This window comes from Osmerus mordax, chromosome 23 (assembly GCF_038355195.1).
Source record: "Osmerus mordax isolate fOsmMor3 chromosome 23, fOsmMor3.pri, whole genome shotgun sequence".
NCBI classification, from domain to species: Eukaryota; Metazoa; Chordata; class Actinopteri; order Osmeriformes; family Osmeridae; genus Osmerus; species Osmerus mordax.
In genome coordinates this window covers 4,923,982-4,943,427 of record NC_090072.1, presented here as the reverse complement: position 1 = coordinate 4,943,427, position 19,446 = coordinate 4,923,982, and the positions used below count along the sequence as shown (strand labels likewise).

The 19,446-nt window shown below is 43.7% G+C and overlaps 1 protein-coding gene across 1 annotated transcript in view; it reads left to right on the top strand.

Moving 5' to 3' along the window:
- LOC136967374 (collagen alpha-1(XXV) chain) overlaps positions 1-19,446 on the top strand; it is a 112,049-nt gene that overhangs the window by 79,544 nt on the left and 13,059 nt on the right. The window contains exons 7-16 of the mRNA XM_067261141.1: positions 2,848-2,919; positions 3,584-3,700; positions 4,880-4,915; positions 8,394-8,420; positions 9,958-10,002; positions 11,110-11,154; positions 11,856-11,882; positions 12,818-12,862; positions 17,799-17,831; positions 17,947-17,982. Of these exons, the coding sequence (XP_067117242.1) occupies positions 2,848-2,919; positions 3,584-3,700; positions 4,880-4,915; positions 8,394-8,420; positions 9,958-10,002; positions 11,110-11,154; positions 11,856-11,882; positions 12,818-12,862; positions 17,799-17,831; positions 17,947-17,982 (483 nt within the window). The remainder of the gene's footprint in view (positions 1-2,847; positions 2,920-3,583; positions 3,701-4,879; positions 4,916-8,393; positions 8,421-9,957; positions 10,003-11,109; positions 11,155-11,855; positions 11,883-12,817; positions 12,863-17,798; positions 17,832-17,946; positions 17,983-19,446) is intronic.

The window sequence follows — 19,446 nt, the reverse complement described above, 5'->3', positions numbered from 1 at the left end:
CTGCTGCAAGCAAAGTCCCGAGAATGCAGCTCACAACCAAATACCACACATATGACTTGGGACTCCAGAAATTAAAACAAAGGCATTTGGAAATGGTTGGGATTCTACGTCAACCACCATGTCATTATTTTCCATTGCGAAATGCATACCTTGGAGGAGAGAATGACATTGTGGATCGTTCTTTCCTCTCTAGAGGGGAATACTTTTAAATTTTCTGTCAGATCCAGTGATCAGATGGTCATTTGTTTTCCCCACAGCTCAAGTCATTTCTCTAACGGTGCGGTCGACCGCCCCAAGCTTACTGTGTTGTCACCAGGACTTACACAGACCACTGGCATCTCATTACACGGAGGTGGGGTGGGGGGGATCAACCCTTAGTCCCACTATCTTCTAGAGAATGTATCGAACCAATGGTACAGAGCTAACCGACTTGAGTCTGTTTCATATGCCAGGCAGACTTTCCTGCTGATCAGTTCTCCATCCTCGAGTTGCTTCAGTCCTGTCTCTACCTCCTAATCCCCTGTTCACGAGTCCAGGTTCCATTCCTGTCCTCAAGATGTCTTGTGGCTGTAAATAACTTGTGATGGGAAATATTCACACATTGGTCTCAGTGTTGGACAGTGTTGCCATTGTCTGCAGGGAATGGTCTGTGGTCTGTTTTTCAGACACAGGATTGAATGTAATTGGGATCTACTACCTTCCCCTAATGAAGCTTTTGAATGACTTCCAACTCCCTGGAAGACAGCGGGATGGCATTGCTTTTCAGACCAATTTGATGCTAATTGTTGTAATACTGTGCCAGGCATGGATAATCTTAATTGCCCATTCTTATAGTGTATTCTTCAATGCAAAATTATTGAGTGTATTTTTGGTCAATCCCTCAAGTGTTTGATTGGACATACTTGACTTTGAGACAGTCCATTGTATTTGGGATCTCAAACTCTTTACTCTAAGAAATATTTCCAGTTCGATTCCCGGCCGTGCCAAATGACGTTGTGTCCTTGGGCAAGGCACTTCACCCTACTTGCCTCAGGGGGAATGTCCCTGTACTTACTGTAAGTCGCTCTGGATAAGAGCATCTGCTAAATGACTAAAAGTAAATGTATAGTACTGTATGGGCACTGTATGCCTATTGCATTGACTTTCATTTGCAATCTGAAAACATTCCCAGCAATACATTACAGAATTGACATCCAAAAGTTTGATCACTAAACCATTATAGTCAATCTGCTACTGTACATCGCTTGGATTCCTTGAACCAAATAAAACATGAATAAATATTTCAATGTTCCTGGACTCTGGGGAATGTTAGCGGGAAGCTGTAGACTACAGTCTCCTGTCTACGAGTGAAGCCTGTCATTGCCTAATTGTTCACTCCAGAGCATGTCATTAGGTTTATTTTAAGAAACAAATAGGTCCATTTGATTGAATTTCCGCTAAGGGATTACATGTATGTCTTTGTCGTGCACATTCTGAATCGTTGAGTCTTTACACCAATCATACGAGTGTTCTTAGCTTGGCGTAGCTGAATACTGCATTTTACTCCACTAATGACTGAGCAAAAGTTATTTGTTATGCCATCACCTCAAGTGGACATGAACCAAGGAAAGACAAACAAACACAGAATGTGTATTTTACACATTGTCACACAACCCACAGAATCAAATAAATATAACAATCATAAGAAACCTGAAACGAAATAAAGGATAAATACAACTCAACAAGGGTTGGCTAAATCAAGTCTATTTTGACCCTCTGAACTTTCAAATTTGAGATTAATCAAAGCCTTTTCTGCCTTCTCATCTCTATTCATATGAGTATTGAATGTCTGGATTTTGTGTGTCTGTGTTGTGCTATCCTGTGCTGTGTTTCACATAGGGAGTGCCTGGCCCTCCTACACTGGCTGCTTTGCACAGCAATCAGATCCTGACTGTCAAGGTTTGTTGGTGCAGCTCAACTGCTTGGTCAGACCTGTGGACAACACACTTTGGGGGCACTGCTGTGGGTTCGATGACAGAGTAGGGCCAGGCCAAGCACTATATAATGAATCATGGCCAATCAATCATTACCCCCCAGCCCTTTTTCCATTTAAAAGCAAAGGTATTGTTTCATAACCCAGTAATTTATAGCTAATTGGAACCAGAATTGGTACAACCAAGGCATGGTCTGGCTAATGTCCATTGGTGTTAAAAATGAGTGGAAGGAACTTGCGGATATGGAACATTAAACGATAAAACCCAAGTGGCAAAATGTTAGTAAAGTCCATACTATTGGTTTGCCGCAAATATTTAAATCCAGGCACTGTTTTCATGGGCTTCTTCCTTGTAAAACATACTGGATTGTGAAGAAAAAAACTCCCATATAATTTTAGTAATGATTCATAGTGAGGACATACCAATGGACACCACCATACTCATAGTCATTAGACCAGGGTTCCAGATAGATCTTGAGATCAGCCGTGCCCTCCTTGTCTGCGCCTCCCCGGGTCCGACTGGGCGCTGAGCCCCTGTGGTGATGCTGACAGCGCCTTCACAGAGGAGAGGTTCCCACACTTCCCATGTCTGCCGCCCAGTGTGGTGTCCCAGCACCCCCGAGGGCTAATTACGGGCTCTCTCACATTTAAGAAGACGGAAAACGCAGACCCAGAGCAGTCCTCTGGGATGGGAAGGGGTGTGGATTTCTCCTCCGTTCGTGAAGGCGTTGTATGTCACGTAAAAGAACCTCTCTAATCGAATCTGTTTGTTGTTTTTTTTTTTGCCTTTTCCTCCTTCCTCCTGTTCTTCTGGGACCTCCTCCAACCTTTCTCACCTTTGACCCTCGGCCTCTTGACCTCACACACCTGCTCAGATGGTCTTCCCTAAGATCAATCATGGCTTTCTTTCTGCTGACCAGCAGCTCATAAAGCGCCGGCTCATTAAGGTAGTGGCTGCCCTCGCTCGTCCGTCTCTCTCCCTCTCCTGCCATGAGGCCTCCTATCCTACCACCTCTCCCTGGTCTCTCCTATATTTGCATGCCAGCTACTAAACAGGCCGACTGGATCACAAGAAGCCTGTATCTGCCCAAAAGAGTTTCATTTTGAACACAACTTTATTTGTTTTAAGGTGAAATGAATTCCCCCTCAGATATTTGGCTGATTGAACATGCCTTGATTTAGACTAAATTTCTCATTACAACAGATTGAACAGTTATGAGTCATTTCGAAGTAATTGTTTAAATGATGATAAATGAACTCCCATTTAAATTAGGTAAGAAAATGAGTCATTTCAAAGTAATTATTTTAATTAAGATAAATTAACTCACTCATTCTTTGTGTCTCGGCAGGACTGATTTAATGTCATATCTTATAGTGTTTTAGGAACCTTAAGGTTTAAAGCTTACCTACAGTCTCATAAGGCTACTGACTTACAATCTGCTGTGAGACACTAAAATACAAAGCTGCAAATGCCCCTCCATGTTTACGGTGTAACCAAGCCACTAAATCATTTCACTGGGACCTCTCCATTGTGTCATTCCTCTGCTGAAGACTACAGACTTAGTCTGGGATGCTCTCATGTAGCAATGTGACTGTGGTGTTGCTCCTCAGGGTGACCAGGGTCAGGCAGGGCCTCCAGGCCCCCCTGGCCCCCCAGGGCCCCCAGGACCCCGGGGACCTCCAGGGGACACGGGCAAGGACGGGCCCCGGGGTGTTCCAGGCCAGCCGGTGAGTACAGAGCTGTGGACCCACTAGTTTACAGCTCAGTATCCCACTGATACAATGATTTATTCTTCCCCTGGGTTGACGTTCTTCTTCAGAAACCAGTATGGGTACAGCCCATATCCTTAGCCAGGGTATGACCTCAAGGGGAAATCCTTGTAACCCTTGTAATGAGGGTATGGCAAGCTGAAAAAAAAGATCCTGTTTCCAAGAATCTGCCTCTCTATATGAATCGATGTTTACTCCATTGCTTTCCATTAAACATAACCTCTTCCATGTGTTCAAGCCTGTCAATGGCATTGTGCTAATTTATGTACATTCAGCCTGTGAAAAAGATCTCAAGCTAAAATATAAAAGCATGTCAATTATGTTCTGTCATAAAACCTTCACAGGGCTCTAAGTGATCTTTGTTCTCTTGGCATGATGCACATCGGGAGTGAAAAAATATTAAGTGTTGTTTATCTCTTTTGCTCCAAGTTAGGTCATTATTGTTTTCAACTCTTCCAGTTGCTCATTTCAGCAGTTGGATTGAGCTTGTTATGGTTGTTCCATTTTTCCAAGAGATTAAACTTGTCTTGCTGCAGCTCTCACTCAAGATTGAAATAACTGCTTTCAGTGAATCACTGATGGAGGCACATATGTTTACTTATGAACTAAAGCGAACAATACAGTAATTGGTCGGCTTGGCTTCAAGTGATCAGTTTTAAATGACACAATGCTAGTGTCCCAAGCACTTGTCCAATCTTATAAAATAGCACTGAATACAAAATATATTTTGTACTCATCCTCCTGTTCCAGTCTGACGGTGAGGGCCACGCCAGGAAAACTGTAACAGTTGTATGATGCAGATGGTATGGTAGGATAACCAACCCAACAATAGGAGATTTGATTTGATTTGAGTAGATCCAGTGCACAATAGAGGCAGTCAGAATGCCAAAGCAAGGCAGAGAGAAGGATTAGAATATGGAAAATGCTGTCACACTAAGTGGGAAGGGACAACTGATGAACTTATTATTTAACCGTCATGTCAGGATGTCATTATTCGATTGTGAAGAATGCAAATGTACGTATGTGAACAAAATCCTCTGCATATTATCCTGAAGGTTGGGGGTTAGATGTGTGAGTTTGATGGCAAGCATGACAATGCTGGCAACGGCACTAATGTGGAATTTGTGTTTTCAACAGGGAGATCCAGGAACTCCAGGAGAATTAGGTCTAATGGTAATGTATTAATACACTTCTCTATCAAAGTTGATTCTTTTGCAACAGTTTAATTATATGTTGGGACGTGACTGGGGATGTTCCAAAATCTAGATGAGTAAATCAGCTGGTACACTCCTACATGTTCTTAGTATTGGGGATAATGGTGTGAGGTCTATGGGCAGAACTGAGGGGCTGCATGAATGACGATGGCGTGTCACGGTTTTTGGTTCTTGGTCACTGATCATGTAATTGGCTAAACATCCGAATGTGGTGTACTTTTAAATGCACCAGGCTCATTTCAGCATGGGGTTCTCTCTCTCTAAGTCTTTCATCACAGTAATTGTGGATGCAAATGGATTCACTCTGGGAAGCTGCGTCAAAATGTGGAGCATTCATTCGGGCGTAAAACTATTTTTATTAAATTTTGAAAACTAATTTATTGGCGTTATAGTGAACAGCAAAAGCATATTTTATGAATCCTTGTAAAAAAAATATATTTCACACACGTAACTCATTAAGTAAGAAACTGTTCCAATTAACAGCAATTGGATACTGCTTTGGTGTTTCTCAAATAAGGCATTTAATGAAAGCGCCCTCATAAAAATGCATGGGATTCTGTATATCAACCCAGCCTGCATCTTGTGGTGCCAAGAAAGTGAGGACAGAAAGGAGACACATACAAACACAGTGGAGGGAGGTGCTACAGGGACAGGCTGTTCATGGAGGCGCTAAAGAGGCATAGTGAGGTGCCGTGCAAACCTATTATCTCCAATCCCATCATCCCTAGCATTCGAGACAGAGCAGAGAGCAGAGAGACACAGAAGAGTGTTCATAACAAAGATAAAAGCACAAAGCTTTCATCACACCTTACCTTTTATCCTGTAGGGAGGTCAGCCTGTAGGGGGTCAGTACAGCTGAGACTTAAGAGTGTACTCAAGAGGAGAGATGCTGTACAGCATCATAGTAGGAATATAATGTGTGCATTGTACAAACTATTTGTAAATAGTGTTGGTCAGTACTCTTTCTCAGGATTTGAAACCCTTCTAAAAAATAAAAAAATAAGTATTTTAATTAATGGCTTATCACTATGATGACTAACTATTACAAACAAATGTGTATAAAACTGTACATGCATAGATACTTTCAAAATATGAATTGTTAATGAACATTTTACATAGTCCTAGTCATAAGTTCATCACATTGGTTCCTTGTTACCAGCTTTGATACCAGCTGTATCTTAATTCTTCATGCAGTCCAATGCGATGGCAATCCTTATACCAAACAATACATTCACAAGATAAATCGTGAATGGCTCTCACTATGAGAAAGCAGCACTAACGCAGCCGGTGAAAAATCTACCCGGCACTCTTTAATCCAAGATCCGAGCTTAACATTTCACTAGTTTATACACACAGTGACACTAATGTACTTTTAACAAGAAATAATGTCTTCATTTGGAAGTGGGTCCACTTTAAAAGCAGCATGGGATGAGTCTACACACATCCCAGAGGTCGTAAAGGGATATGGAGCCACCAGCGCTACACATCACCATTGCCTTCTGCAGGTTGTCAGGCGTCTTGGGTTTCAACCTCAAGCATTTGGCTTCCGTTTCCCCCCTGGCTCGCTCTCTATGGTTCTCCATAGAACTCCACTTGCTCTCCCCGTGGTTCTCCACAGAACTCAGCCTGCTCTCCCTATGGTTCTCCACAGAACTCAGCCTGCTCTCCCTATGGTTCTCCACAGAACTCAGCCTAGAAGATAATACATTAAAATAAAAATAAAAGAGTTTTGGGAGAGGTTTAATTTTCTTTGAAGCGGTAAATCATGTTTTGGGTGGCTGCAGTTTCTGGAAGGGAAAGGAAACACACTGTACCAGACTGAAGCCAGACTAAAGCCACAGCTCTTAAGATGATCGGACCCTTAGAGAGCTCAACAGAAAACTCTCCTCTTCCTGATACAGATGACTGATTAGCAGGATGCTAACTCTACACAATGTGTTCACATATACACAGGTGTCCTATAAGGTAGTGCTGTGGCTTCTGGACAGGGTTGAAGGGCCCCTTGTTCCCAGCCTGCAGAGCTAGAGGCCACTTGACTCAACATGTTGATGTGATGCTATTGTTAAAAAGGCAAAACATAGATGCCAGAGCTTTCTGAAAGCCTCGCAGGACATGTGGTGTTAGTTAAGAGAATTAAGCTCTTGTGGAGCAGAAAGGAAGGAGAAGAAAGGAAATATGTGCAGGAATCAATTCAAAATCATCAGAGCCATAAGGTCTCTGTGGAGAAAATCTTCTGCTTTCCAAAGGTGGTTTGTAGCCTTGAACACAGTTTTCATTCAGAAGGTTAATTTGGATTCAGAAAGCTACATACGGAACGTCTGTACAGTGAAGGTGGTGTTCCTTGCAAGACCCAAACGTAGTCTTCCAGAAGCTTTGTGGAATCCTCGTCTATCAATCTGGCGGACGCTCATGAGATTTGTTCTCTCCTTACCCTCCGAGGGTCACTCTGAGCTTTGTCGAGCCCCTCACCCTGAAAAGGTAACTCACAGGACTAACAAGCAGACGTGCATGTGAAGGTCAAATTGGAGTTATATCCTCATCTGTAATGAGGAGACACTTTCAATATATTCTTGTCCTTGATATTAAGTTTCCCTTTATGCCCATGCCAAACATCAGGAGCAAAGATGTGCTTTAACAGCAGTAGACAGTTTAAGGATTCAAATCAGAGTCATTTTCTACCATATATTGGCATGAGAATGAAAAACAACGAGGTTTTTTGACTCAGCTCATTACCAAAAGGATGTGACAAGAATTGTAGCTAAACCCTGGAAGTCCTTTAATGTGACATTAAAACAAAGACATTGCAGAAGCATGGTAGGACACAATCTTTCATAAATATGTAACTATATTTTCAATGCCAAGGAGGAACTTCCTGAAGAATTGTTGTAGGCCCTGATGCTGCCTCTTCCTTCAACAACATGTTAATGTGACCCCATTCACCTCTCGAGCAGCCCTTTTTTGTTAAATATACAAGAATTGTTTGTGGTAGGTAGGGGGAAAGTTGTTCATCAAATTGAGGTTTTTGTAATGAGAACAGAAGGTATGCACCGTAAACAGGGCTGGAACTGTAGGCCATAAACGTGTGAGAACCTGTTGCTGCTGAGAGTTTTACAGGCCAGCCTCCCAGAACATGCTAACACAGCATCTGAAGGTCTGTTTAGAGAGTCTACAGTTTTGCTAACCTTCTCTACTGCTTTAGGCCTAATTCAGCATAATATGGAATTAAGCATTTTCAAATAGCGTATTCCTCTACATCTACCTAGGTTTTCCAAAACATACAAACATACCGTACTGTAGCTTGAAGCTTAGTGTACAACTTAAAGCTTTGAGACTTCTTATTGTCTTACTGGGAAATATATTGCTAAATACATACCAGGCCAATCAAAACTATGATTTCAAAGGAAAAACTGTTTAACTGAATCTTTCTTTTGTTCTAGGGACCCGAGGGGCCCCCAGGAATCAAGGTAATAACTGAATGAATTTGTCTTGTTTCATTTAAACTGAAGTATTTCCTAGTGTGGTTATTTACAAGGTGAGTAATGCAGTTGCGTTCTAATACAGATGACTAACACAAAGTTAAACTACAAACTGCTTTTCCTCATTTTAAACTTATTGGGCGGCAAGGAAAGAGAAAATAAACTGACAGAAGTTTCAGATATGCCTCAAATGGTGCCACACAGGTTTCCAGCCGGTCCCATATTGTGTTGATGTGGAGAACAGATGTGTTCTATACAGCCAATCAGCCAATCAGGTAGCTGCCAGTGTTTTTCCTCATAACCCAATCAGACACTTCCTGTCTCCCCTGTCATCTGTCGACAGACAGATCTAGCCAGAGGGAGTTTGATGACACACTGCTGTGTTAATGACTCATCAAGCACGTTTGGGCTCCCCGATAGTATGTCCTTACACTGAACTTAAAACTAGTTTCTGATAAGATGGCTTTGTTAATAGTTCTCAAAAATGACCCTGAGAATACTTGAGGGCACATAGTTATCAACCACTTTAAAGATATATGTGATTTTTGCCATGTTGTAATAACGTAATCTGTCAAAGTTGGCACATTTAGCAGTGTTTTGTATGGACTATGGCTGAGGGAAGATTCTGGAAACACAGTATCTCACTATGGAACCAAGCCTTTCCACGTGTTAGCCCCCATGCAGACAGTGGTAGCTCATTAAACCCTACTTTTAAGGCCTCCTGTATCTAAATCATTGCGTCTAGACAAGGACATGGAGAAACATACCCCCCCCCCGCACACACACACACACCAACACACATACTTTCTGGCTACTCGTTTCATTGTGGCTGCTCCCCCACTCCTACGCTCCCTGGCTGTCCAATGTCACCCTCAACTCACACGTCTTAAAATAAGACGTGAGATGTTTGCTCTGGCCTGGTCTTGTAAGGTCATCAAACAACTTCACCTGGCTCAGGAGAGCAGCGGAGGGTCCCGCTGCCGCCTCGGCATGTCTGCCCGTCCGTTTTATCCCGCCTGTTTGCGCTGGCGCGTCCAGCGTCAGAGGCTTCGCGCCCTGCCGTCGAGATGTCTCCCAGCGGCTCAGCTGGATAACGGTGGAGAATTTGTCAAACTGATGCAAATACCCGCAGACAGAAAAAGAGCGCAGCGTCACAGAGTCTAGTGAGCGTTTCAAATATCATGACTAAGGTTATATTGAAAGCGCTGTATTGAATTTCCTTTTCTCCTCCGAGCCACAAACGTTGAACTGATTTTCTTTTTAAACCACAGTTTCAATATCGCTTTCTACCTTCATGGGTGGGGAGTGTGTAGCTCAGTGGTTAGAGCACTTGAATGTAGATCAAGAGGTTGCAGGTTAAAATCACCCCCTAAATCACTGGATAAAAGGGTCGCTTAAATGAACACATTCTTATTATCAAAATGCTAAACACATTGTTAGTAAGACGTTTTCCTGTGTAGAGATGCCATTGAAATCCATATTTGTTGATTATGTCATTAAAACAATGTTTGCTCATGTTTTGTAGGGTTCTCTTGGCTCTCCCGGCGTACCAGGGGTGGACGGACTGAAGGTAGGACATGATTAGAGATAAGGACATTGACCACTGTTCAGTGGTCTCAGGTGGCAACTCCAACCATGTTATTACTGCTGAACCTACATAAACAGTTCTCACAAGGTCTTCCTGTGTCATGTGATACGGTTACCGCCACCTTCTCTAAACTGTTTTCAGCTTTCGTTAAAATGACACCAGCAGAGCACGTGGTTCTTTTCATTATGTCGCAACTGATTTAGTGATGGGATTCTGTCACGGATTCGCACAATTTCAAACCACTGCACTATTTACATTTAGCAGACACTCTTATCCAGAGCGACTTACAGTAAGTACAGGGACATTCCCCCGATGCAATTAGGGTCAAGTGCCTTAACCTAGGACACAACGTCATTTTGCACGGCCGGGAATCTAACCAGCAACCTTCTGATTAATAGCCCGATTCCCTAACCGCTCAGCCATCTGACTCCCCTTATGAGGAATGTTTTGGGATGCATCTTCCAGCCATAACCACAAAGTAATATGGTGTAAGCTGTCGGTGAGATCACTTTCACTTTCATTTAAACTAAGTTAGATTAGAGTATTTATGAAGAGAAAGAATGCAGAGCGCCGTGCCATCTCCACAGTGCAAAAAGGAGTGCAATTGGTTGAAAAGCGAGAGCAGTAAAGATGATCAGTAAAGGCAGCCTCTTGGAAAAATCAGGTAGAATAAAACATTTTTAACACTATAAATTGAGCTTTGTTGGATAAACCAAGAGAGTCAAGCATAAAATAGATGTCAGAGACAGTGCCAAGGTGTTATAAAAGCAGCCAGTTATGCTGTTTAGAACCACTCTGAAGTAAAAATCAGAGGATCTCAGGCTTGGAATTTTCCTTCGGCGGTCAGTGGAAGGTTGAATAGGAGACTGATCCGACCAAGATATCAACTCCAATAAGCTCGACTCCAATCTGACCATCATCGGGTGGGATATATTACCATCATGTTAACGACTCCCAAATGCTGACTCATGATGATGATGTTATCCCACATCTACGTGGAAAATCTTTTCCAATGGGCCAATCTGGCAGTGTTGATCTCCAGGGAGGCAGGACCCCAGAGTGAGCCCCTGTGTGTTGTGTTGTCTGTAGGGGGAGGTGGGAACCTCCGGATTAGATGGAACTCCTGGCACCAAGGTTTGTTGCTCGTTGGCATGCGTGCGTCTCATCCTTCTTGTCAGCTAGCGGCCATGATATCGTTTCGGTGGGTCTGTTTTCCAGTATCCTTTGTGCATCCTTCGGGCATCCACGGTGCTTTTCTCAAGTCGACTTGCTCCATTGAGTGTTTCTCAGCAACACGAGCCAGATGTGGCAACGTTCAGTTGTGTTATTTACTGCACCAACCATTTGTGGTATCAATCATATTTATTTTGGTCAGATGTCATTTTAACATTGCAATGTCTGTATTTGCCCTTTCACATCCACTATCTTACAATGCTTACATAATTGTATCCCTTTAAATATGCTGACATAATTTGACTCTTACCTAAATCACTGCTACTTACAGTAATGTTTAGTATTGGTAACTGGGCATTAAAATAATGTCATTTTGTTGTAATATGTCCCGTTTGTGTTGTACAAGACGTCATATTTGGCCCGACTGTTTATTGTAAAACAACATTTAGGGAGTTTCTCCCACTTTGACACCCACTGGGCTGTTGGAGGACAGAGCAGATGCAATATGAGATGCTTTCTCGAATCTAAAGTGAATTTAACCCCTGATATAATCTGACCTGGATTTGCTGCCAAAATACCCCCCCCCCTCCCAACCCCTCCCTAACCCCAAAACCCCAACCTTCCCAGAGCTGCTGTTTTAACCATGCTTTCTTTTCCAACAGGGTGAAATGGGAGAACGAGGTGAAAAGGTGAGGGCTTAACTTCCATCATCAGATCTGAGCTTTCACACCCCCCTCCTCACCCTCTCTGGGTTCCAGCTGAAGACTGGTTGCATTTTGTATGTCCAGCCCCAATAGTACAATACAAATCGTTTGATGTTCCGATGATGCTCCTTTTTGTGTCCTACTGTCACAAACAAATGTTGAAGGAAACTTTAGTCTACCTTATCTTGCATGCCCTTGCCATTTCACATAACCACTACTTGGCATCTGAAAAGCAACTCATTTCCAAAAGGTACACTATAATTTTCTACTATGTTCCGGTCATTAAGTAAGCCATTGATGTTGAGTCACTGAACTCTCATAAGACTAAGCCTGTTTAGCCAAAGCCTCTGTCTCGGACCAGAGAGCCCAATCAGGTTTGAGTCAGAGACTACCCAGAAGCCCTTGCTCCACCCTTCCCAACCCTAATGGGTTCTTGTGCTGTTGTTGGCTGGGTCAGAGAGGGAGGTGAGAACAGTCAGCCTCTCCCTGGGGTCAGACAAGCAGGAGGGGGACCAGATGATTCACAGCAGTTCCCTGGCACCACAGCCACAGAGAGGGCCTTGTTTGGTACAGTGGAGCTACCATAAGCAGCCTTCAAAGTTTCTCTACTCCAAACACTTGCCCTTCAACTACGGGAAGTGAGCTGACGGGTTTAACAGCGTGTACAGAAAGTGAGCCACCAATAAGACAATAACGTCCATAAATCACAACACACCTCAAGATATTGAGACAACATTTCATTAAATGATTCTATGTAGTCAGCCACCATAGAGACACACAATAACACACACAATTATTTGCTCATCCACTGACATGAATAAATACTCAGCTACTTTTGAGCCCTAGAGTCCCTAACGATGTTTGATGACACTCACAATCCTCTCTGAAGCGATCCCTGTCCGTTTTGTCTGTTCCTACAGGGGGACATGGGTGAAGATGGCCTCAAAGGAGATGTTGGAGAGAAGGTATGTTTCATCTTTTCCCCCCCTTTTGTGCGTTTAGTTTAACACAAAGAACAAATCCTGGCTCCTTGTAGTGTAAACAATATCAATTCCATCTCAGACGGAGGGCTGGAGGAGAGGCTGGCTGGGTGGGGAGCTGGAAGAGAGGCTGGCTGGGTGGGGGGCTGGAGGAGAGGCTGACTCGGTGGGGAGCTGGAAGAGAGACTGGCTGGGTGGGGAACTGGAAGAGAGGCTGACTGGGTGGGGAACTGGAAGAGAGGCTGGCTGGGTGGGGAGCTGGTGGAGAGGCTGGTTGGGTGGGGAACTGGAAGAGAGGCTGGCTGGGTGGGGAGCTGGAAGAGAGGCTGGCTGGGTGGGGAACTGGAAGGGAGGCTGGCTGGGTGGGGAGCTGGAGGAGAGGCTGGTTGGGTGGGGAACTGGAAGAGAGGCTGACTGGGTGGGGAACTGGAAGAGAGGCTGGCTGGGTGGGGAGCTGGTGGAGAGGCTGGTTGGGTGGGGAGCTGGTGGAGAGGCTGGTTGGGTGGGGAGCTGGAAGAGAGGCTGGTTGGGTGGGGAGTTGGAAGAGAGGCTGGCTGGGTGGGGAGCTGGAGGAGAGGCTGGTTGGGTGGGGAACTGGAAGAGAGGCTGACTGGGTGGGGAGCTGGAAGAGAGGCTGGTTGGGTGGGGAGCTGGAAGAGAGGCTGACTGGGTGGGGAGCTGGAAGAGAGGCTGGTTGGGTGGGGAACTGGAAGAGAGGCTGACTGGGTGGGGAGCTGGAAGAGAGGCTGGTTGGGTGGGGAGCTGGAAGAGAGGCTGGTTGGGTGGGGAGCTGGAAGAGAGGCTGGTTGGGTGGAGAACTGGAAGAGGGGCGAATGAGAAGTGCCCTCAGCTGTCCGCGGGAGCCACACCAAGCCAGCCAGACTGGAGCAAAGGGGAGCTAATTTGTTTGCTCTGCTTCCTGCTTGGATGCCTCATGTGTTAACATGGGATCATTTATCATTGAGACAGGCTAGTTACACACCCTTACAATTATAGGTGGGGTAGGTCTTAGCAGGACACGTTGTATTGGATCTAAGTTGTAGACTTTTTGATAAATGAGGGCACTTGATTATTATTAATTGATTATTTAGTTGATTACACCTACGAATATTAAAATCCACCAATGGAACATTCAAAGCCATTTTATAAAAAATATATATGTTTGTAATGGCTGAATATAAAGGTTTGTAATGGCTGTCTTTCCAATTTTCCTAAAAGCGCTTCATTCTCTAGAAACAGAGATAGATAGAATGAGAGTGACGGGTACAAAAACACATTATTGATGACTGGCAGCCCAGCAGAAGGAACGTGCTTAGAATGTCACAGACAATTTATTGCAGCGAATAACTTTGATACGGTCTCACTTTATGGATATTCTGGTTTAAATGCTGCTGGGTATCTGCTGCCAAGAGTGAACATCATCCATCCATGGAAGATGGGAGACAAATAAAGTAAAAGGTGATAAAAGTTCTCAGCTTTGATATGATGGACATAACTCTTGTAACAGCCGGTTTGGGAAGTAGTTTAATGACAAAGCTCAAAACTGGCAGTTACAAGGGAACTCAATGTCCTAAAACAAGTGGTTGGTTATTAATTTCTTTATAACATAAGTTTCCGCTTACATAAATGTAGACTTGGAATGTTAATTAAGTATGAACATAAGTGCATAGGTGTTACTGCAAGTAAAATAATGAAGGATTTTTATCTGAATTAACTAAATATTATTCAGGAGAAAAGTTCGAGTGGCAGACGTTTGCCTAAAAAGCACAATGTCGAACAGATGGTGAGAGTAATTGCTCTCTAAAGGTAGAAATAACAGTTCTGCATACAGTAGACTAATCTGCCACTTGTCAAATAGACATGAGGAATGGATTTTTCAATACTAGCACTCATACATATGATTGATTTTTTACAACAACAACAGTTTTTCCTTGTCTTCCTTGAGGGTTTAGGTTGGTTGAGGGGCAGTTCTATGGGCATATGTGAAGCCCTCTGTGACATGCTTGCGTGTAAAAAGGGCTATACAAATAAATTTGATTTGATTTGAACAGGAAAGAAGGTGCTGAATATTAAACCCCCAGATTTTTATGGTGCTCTATATTTGGGTTATAATACCTAGTGTGGCTAGATACAGTACTTCCTGGACATCAGGAATCATCCTCAGGAAAAGAGACCACAGTGATAAGAAGAGTAAGTCAGTGTCTGATTCACCAATGACTGGTTTCAGTCCCATATGTCAACACAACTAGACTCTGCCACACCATCGCTCCGTCATTGTTTTGGATGAGGAAGTGGAGGGTTTGATGAATCACCCATAAAGGAGTTTATCAATGGCCTTTTGTGGATCCCTCTCAGAGGACTGGGGGGGGGGGGGCATGCTCCTGTTGCTCCTGTGTAGGAGAGGCCAAGCCCAGCACAGGCTCCAGGAGGAGAATGTGATGATGAGGGTTGAAGAGATGAAGCTGAGAGGATCCGACAGGGAAGACGGCTATATACTAGCAGGCTCAGAGTTTACATGGCTACAGAGTCCAATTGTTTTGACAGTGGGCTTCAGCGACGTGAGGAAAAAGAACAAAAGGCAAGCGCTCTCCCACTCCTCTCCTCCCTCCCTTTCTCATCCTCGCCCAAGCGACAGAGGCAGCCGTGGGTCTGTCAGAGCGGCACTCCAGTTCATATCAGCGCTCTGCTCAGCACAGATGGCGATCCAAAACTGAGTCATAACAGCTTGTCTCGGAGTAACATAAACATGGAAATGACTTGGCTGACAGCAACGTTTAGAGGGAGGCCCAACGTTTTGGAAACCAAACGTGGAATCTCTCAGATTCACTCTTTATCTGACTTCAATAGAATGGGAAGAGATTTGATAGCACCATCTGCTGAAAAGGGGTTTGGTGTTTGTTTGATAGGCAGTTTTGCCAAGCACGAACCTGGGATTCTCTCAGAATGCTTTTCCAAATTGTACAGGTCTGACACTGGACCGTCTACAAACAAAGGTTCACATGAATGGCTTTTTCCTCCTTCAAACAATTAACATTGGTGTGATGTGTATAAATATTTAACAGGGTGTGAAATTAGCTGTGACAAGCTGTGCTCAAAAGTCAGACCTCAGAGACGGAAAAAAATCTTTTTTTTGGTTTGAGAATGGAGAAAAAAGTAAACCATCTAATTGCCTGAATTCTGTGAAAGTTTGGCAGTGGTAAGAGTGGCACCACTGCTCACTCTCAACTCTTGAAATCCAATCCAACAATTTAGCCATTGGGTTGAACTTCAACTATTGGCTGTGCTTCTATAGCTCCATGATGTTTCATCCAATGAGACTTGATCTGTCATTGCCCTAGCTCGTTAGATGGAGATTGAGGTTGAGATAATATGTTTAATGATAATGCTTAACTAAAGCCATGCTTAACCATGCCATCAGTGTTGTCACAATCCCTGCTGTACTCCACGTTACCACAGTCTACAGCCTAGTTTTGAAGTGGTTCAAAAAAAATTGACATTCTGACATCTTAGCTCAGGTGTTTTCACCGCCTGTTTTTCTCTTGACGGCTCTTTTTGTCACCTGGAGTTGATTAAGCAAGCGTCAGTGTGCCCCAAACTGCAGATCACTGTCTAGAACCACTCAGTCTCTCTGTCTAGAACCACTCTAGAACCACTGCTGTGTGCTGTATCTCAGGCGGGCTGCTCTCCAGTCGTGCAGTAGCTGATTAGTTGGGTGTTGATTGGTTCTCTAACTGCTACCTTTCAAACAATTCTTGCAAGTAGCAATTCACTGCTTTGTATGTTATGTGGATTGAGGGACTTACTGAAACACGGAACCGTCAACGTGTTCATTTGGACTGACTGAGGGACTGTATTACTATGGTCCTCCATCACACAGTCAGTCCCATCCATTTCATGGCCAGTGGTTACCTGAGTCATAGAATCTGTAACAATTTGGGCCAGATGTGAAGGTCTGTAAAGCAAACATCCCTGCCAGAAACCAACAGGTGCACACCAGCAGCTACTTTGATGTCTGCCCTGTTAAAATAAGACATTATTTTTCTGGTAAAAAATAAATAAATACCTGAACTATACTCAGGGGTTGACTTTATAGTCTTTTTTATCACAAATGCTGGATGTCTAGATTAAATCCTAATTGCTTTGACCTTTGATTGGTTCAATCTGCTTTGGAAATAGCACCCAATGGTAACACGCACAATTGTCACCTGTTGTTTTTCTTTAGAGCCTGAAACCCATTCCACTTCTTTAGAACGTCCTGCCCATTTTTGTGACCTAAAATTGGTTCTAAATTAAACATGCATGAAGCTAGCACTAATGAAACATAGCTAAACGACTGGCATGAAGGGGGAGGTTTGGGGGCATTACTTGGGTGTTATAGAGGCCTGCAACATCCAGCTGTTACCATTAATGCAGTTTATTGCTAGCAAAAAATGCAGCAATTAAACATGCCTTGTGTGTGCTGCGCATCGTAATGATGACCATAAAAGCTGGAGGGAGGAGGAATTCTTTCAGCAACTTCTGAGGAACAAGGCACATGTGAAGTGTAACCGCAGAATTTGCACCAGAGGCAAGCAGGCCCCCCCCCCCCCTCTCAGCCCCTTTCATAGTAACAGCCCCCCTGTTTGCCCCCTCTTGTTGTAACAATCCCCTTCTCTGCTCCCTTTAAACCAGTCACCATCCTGCAGTCCTTTCTTGTAAATGAGTGGCACCACTCATTTTAGTCGTGAGGGTTCAGTCCTTGTAACATGGAAGGAGCTGTGTGCTTGAGGGGCGTACTGTAGCTGAGGGAACATAGATGTTTAATCAGGGGGTCTCAATGGAGTGAAGCAGTGTGCCCATGAGAGAGTTCATGTCCTCTTGTGACCTGACTTCTACAGTGACAACATCAGTAAAAATACCATCCATCTTTTGTCTCCTGTAGGGTGAATCCGGCTCTTCTGCTGCCGGGATCAAGGTGAGCTGAATGTCAGAATGTTGATCGAGGGCTACTGTGGATGACAAAATATCTCGGGCGCTCCTCAGCCAACGAAAACTGTCAAACGAAACCAAGCACTTTGTCTTCGTTCCAGGGTGAACCAGGAGAGCCAGGTCGAGGAGGAATGAAGGTAGGCCTGCTCAAAAACAACATAACAGTGACAGTCACAGTACTGTGGTAGAATATTGTTGGCTGGTTGTCGCTGGTTGGTTATCACAATATGACAGACTGTAGACGCTGGGCCTGACTGCTGAGGCTGAAATGGAAAAGCGCTCTCACCGTACCATCCCTTGCATAGGCGGAAATGTCAATTTATGACTGAGCTAGAGCACCAGGATGGAGTGGAGAGATGAGCGATACAAAAGAAGGAATACAAATCAAACACGTAGAACACAGCACAATAGCAGTGTACAGGTTTGCATGAAAAAGACCTGTGCTTGAACTTGTACCTTATAAAAAAACAATGAGTGATTCATCACTTATGTAAGCAAAGGCTCGGCCCGTGGGTATATATACTCTATGGGCCGGGGGTCATAAGTTACAGTGTGTTTAGTTAAGATTATGTGGATTTTGGCAGAGGACCAGAAGTGCGGACTAGACAGGTGGGTGGAGCCTTGTCTCTGGAAGCATGCGAGGGAGGCTCCCAGGGGAAGAATCTTCCGGCTTCTTCCTGCTGTCTCTGACCATGTAGAGAACCATCATTCAGACCCAAGTCTGCGTCCGCATCCCATCTAATAACACTATTTATTCCTCACAGGCACACCCAGTTAATCCCCATCCTTTCTCCCTCTTGCAAAAATGAGAAGGTCCAGGCCCACAGCTTTTAGCTGAAACCTATTTCTGATGTGCGCTAAACACAGTTCCATCATGAACACTTGAAGCTATTCTATGTATTTGTTTAAATATCCATCCTGCATTTCTTTTGGCATCAGATCTCCAATTAAAGAACATTCTCTTATCCCTACTGAATCTTTCACAGTGGTGGTAAGAGCTTTTGAGGACCTAGTTTTACCATGCTTCCTACAAAGAGATTTACAAGGTTTTTTACACAGTACCATTACATTTAATCATTCTGAAATTTCCCCAAAATTATTCTTTTTATGTGCCAATATTGTAACAGTGTACATAGTGTTAAAGCTGCAGTAGGTAACACTATGAAATATATTAAAATAGAGAGAAACAGCACCCCCAATTCTTGTCTGAACTTCAGACAAGAAGTCTTCCTCCAGCTTCAGTTTGACTGGAAGGGGTTTCACAAACTAAGCCTTTCAGAAGGTGATGAGATGGAAAAGGGTTGCTGGAACATAATTGGTCGGAAAGTAGCGGGCCACTCCAAAATTATAAATGGACATTTCTCTGGTTCTGTGCTGTTTGTGTTGCTAAACATCAAGAGCCCCATTAGGTTACACAACATGTTTAGAGGGGCCAAAACATTTCTTACCTATTGTACCTTTACATTTTTTGTAGAAAATTCCTGGCACAGAACTTCCAAGGGCCTTTTCTGACCTCAACACAATACAATGATGCTTCATCTGAATAGAAAATTTTCAATTTTTTAACCAGCTTTTGGTTGCATTTCAAATAATAACCACAC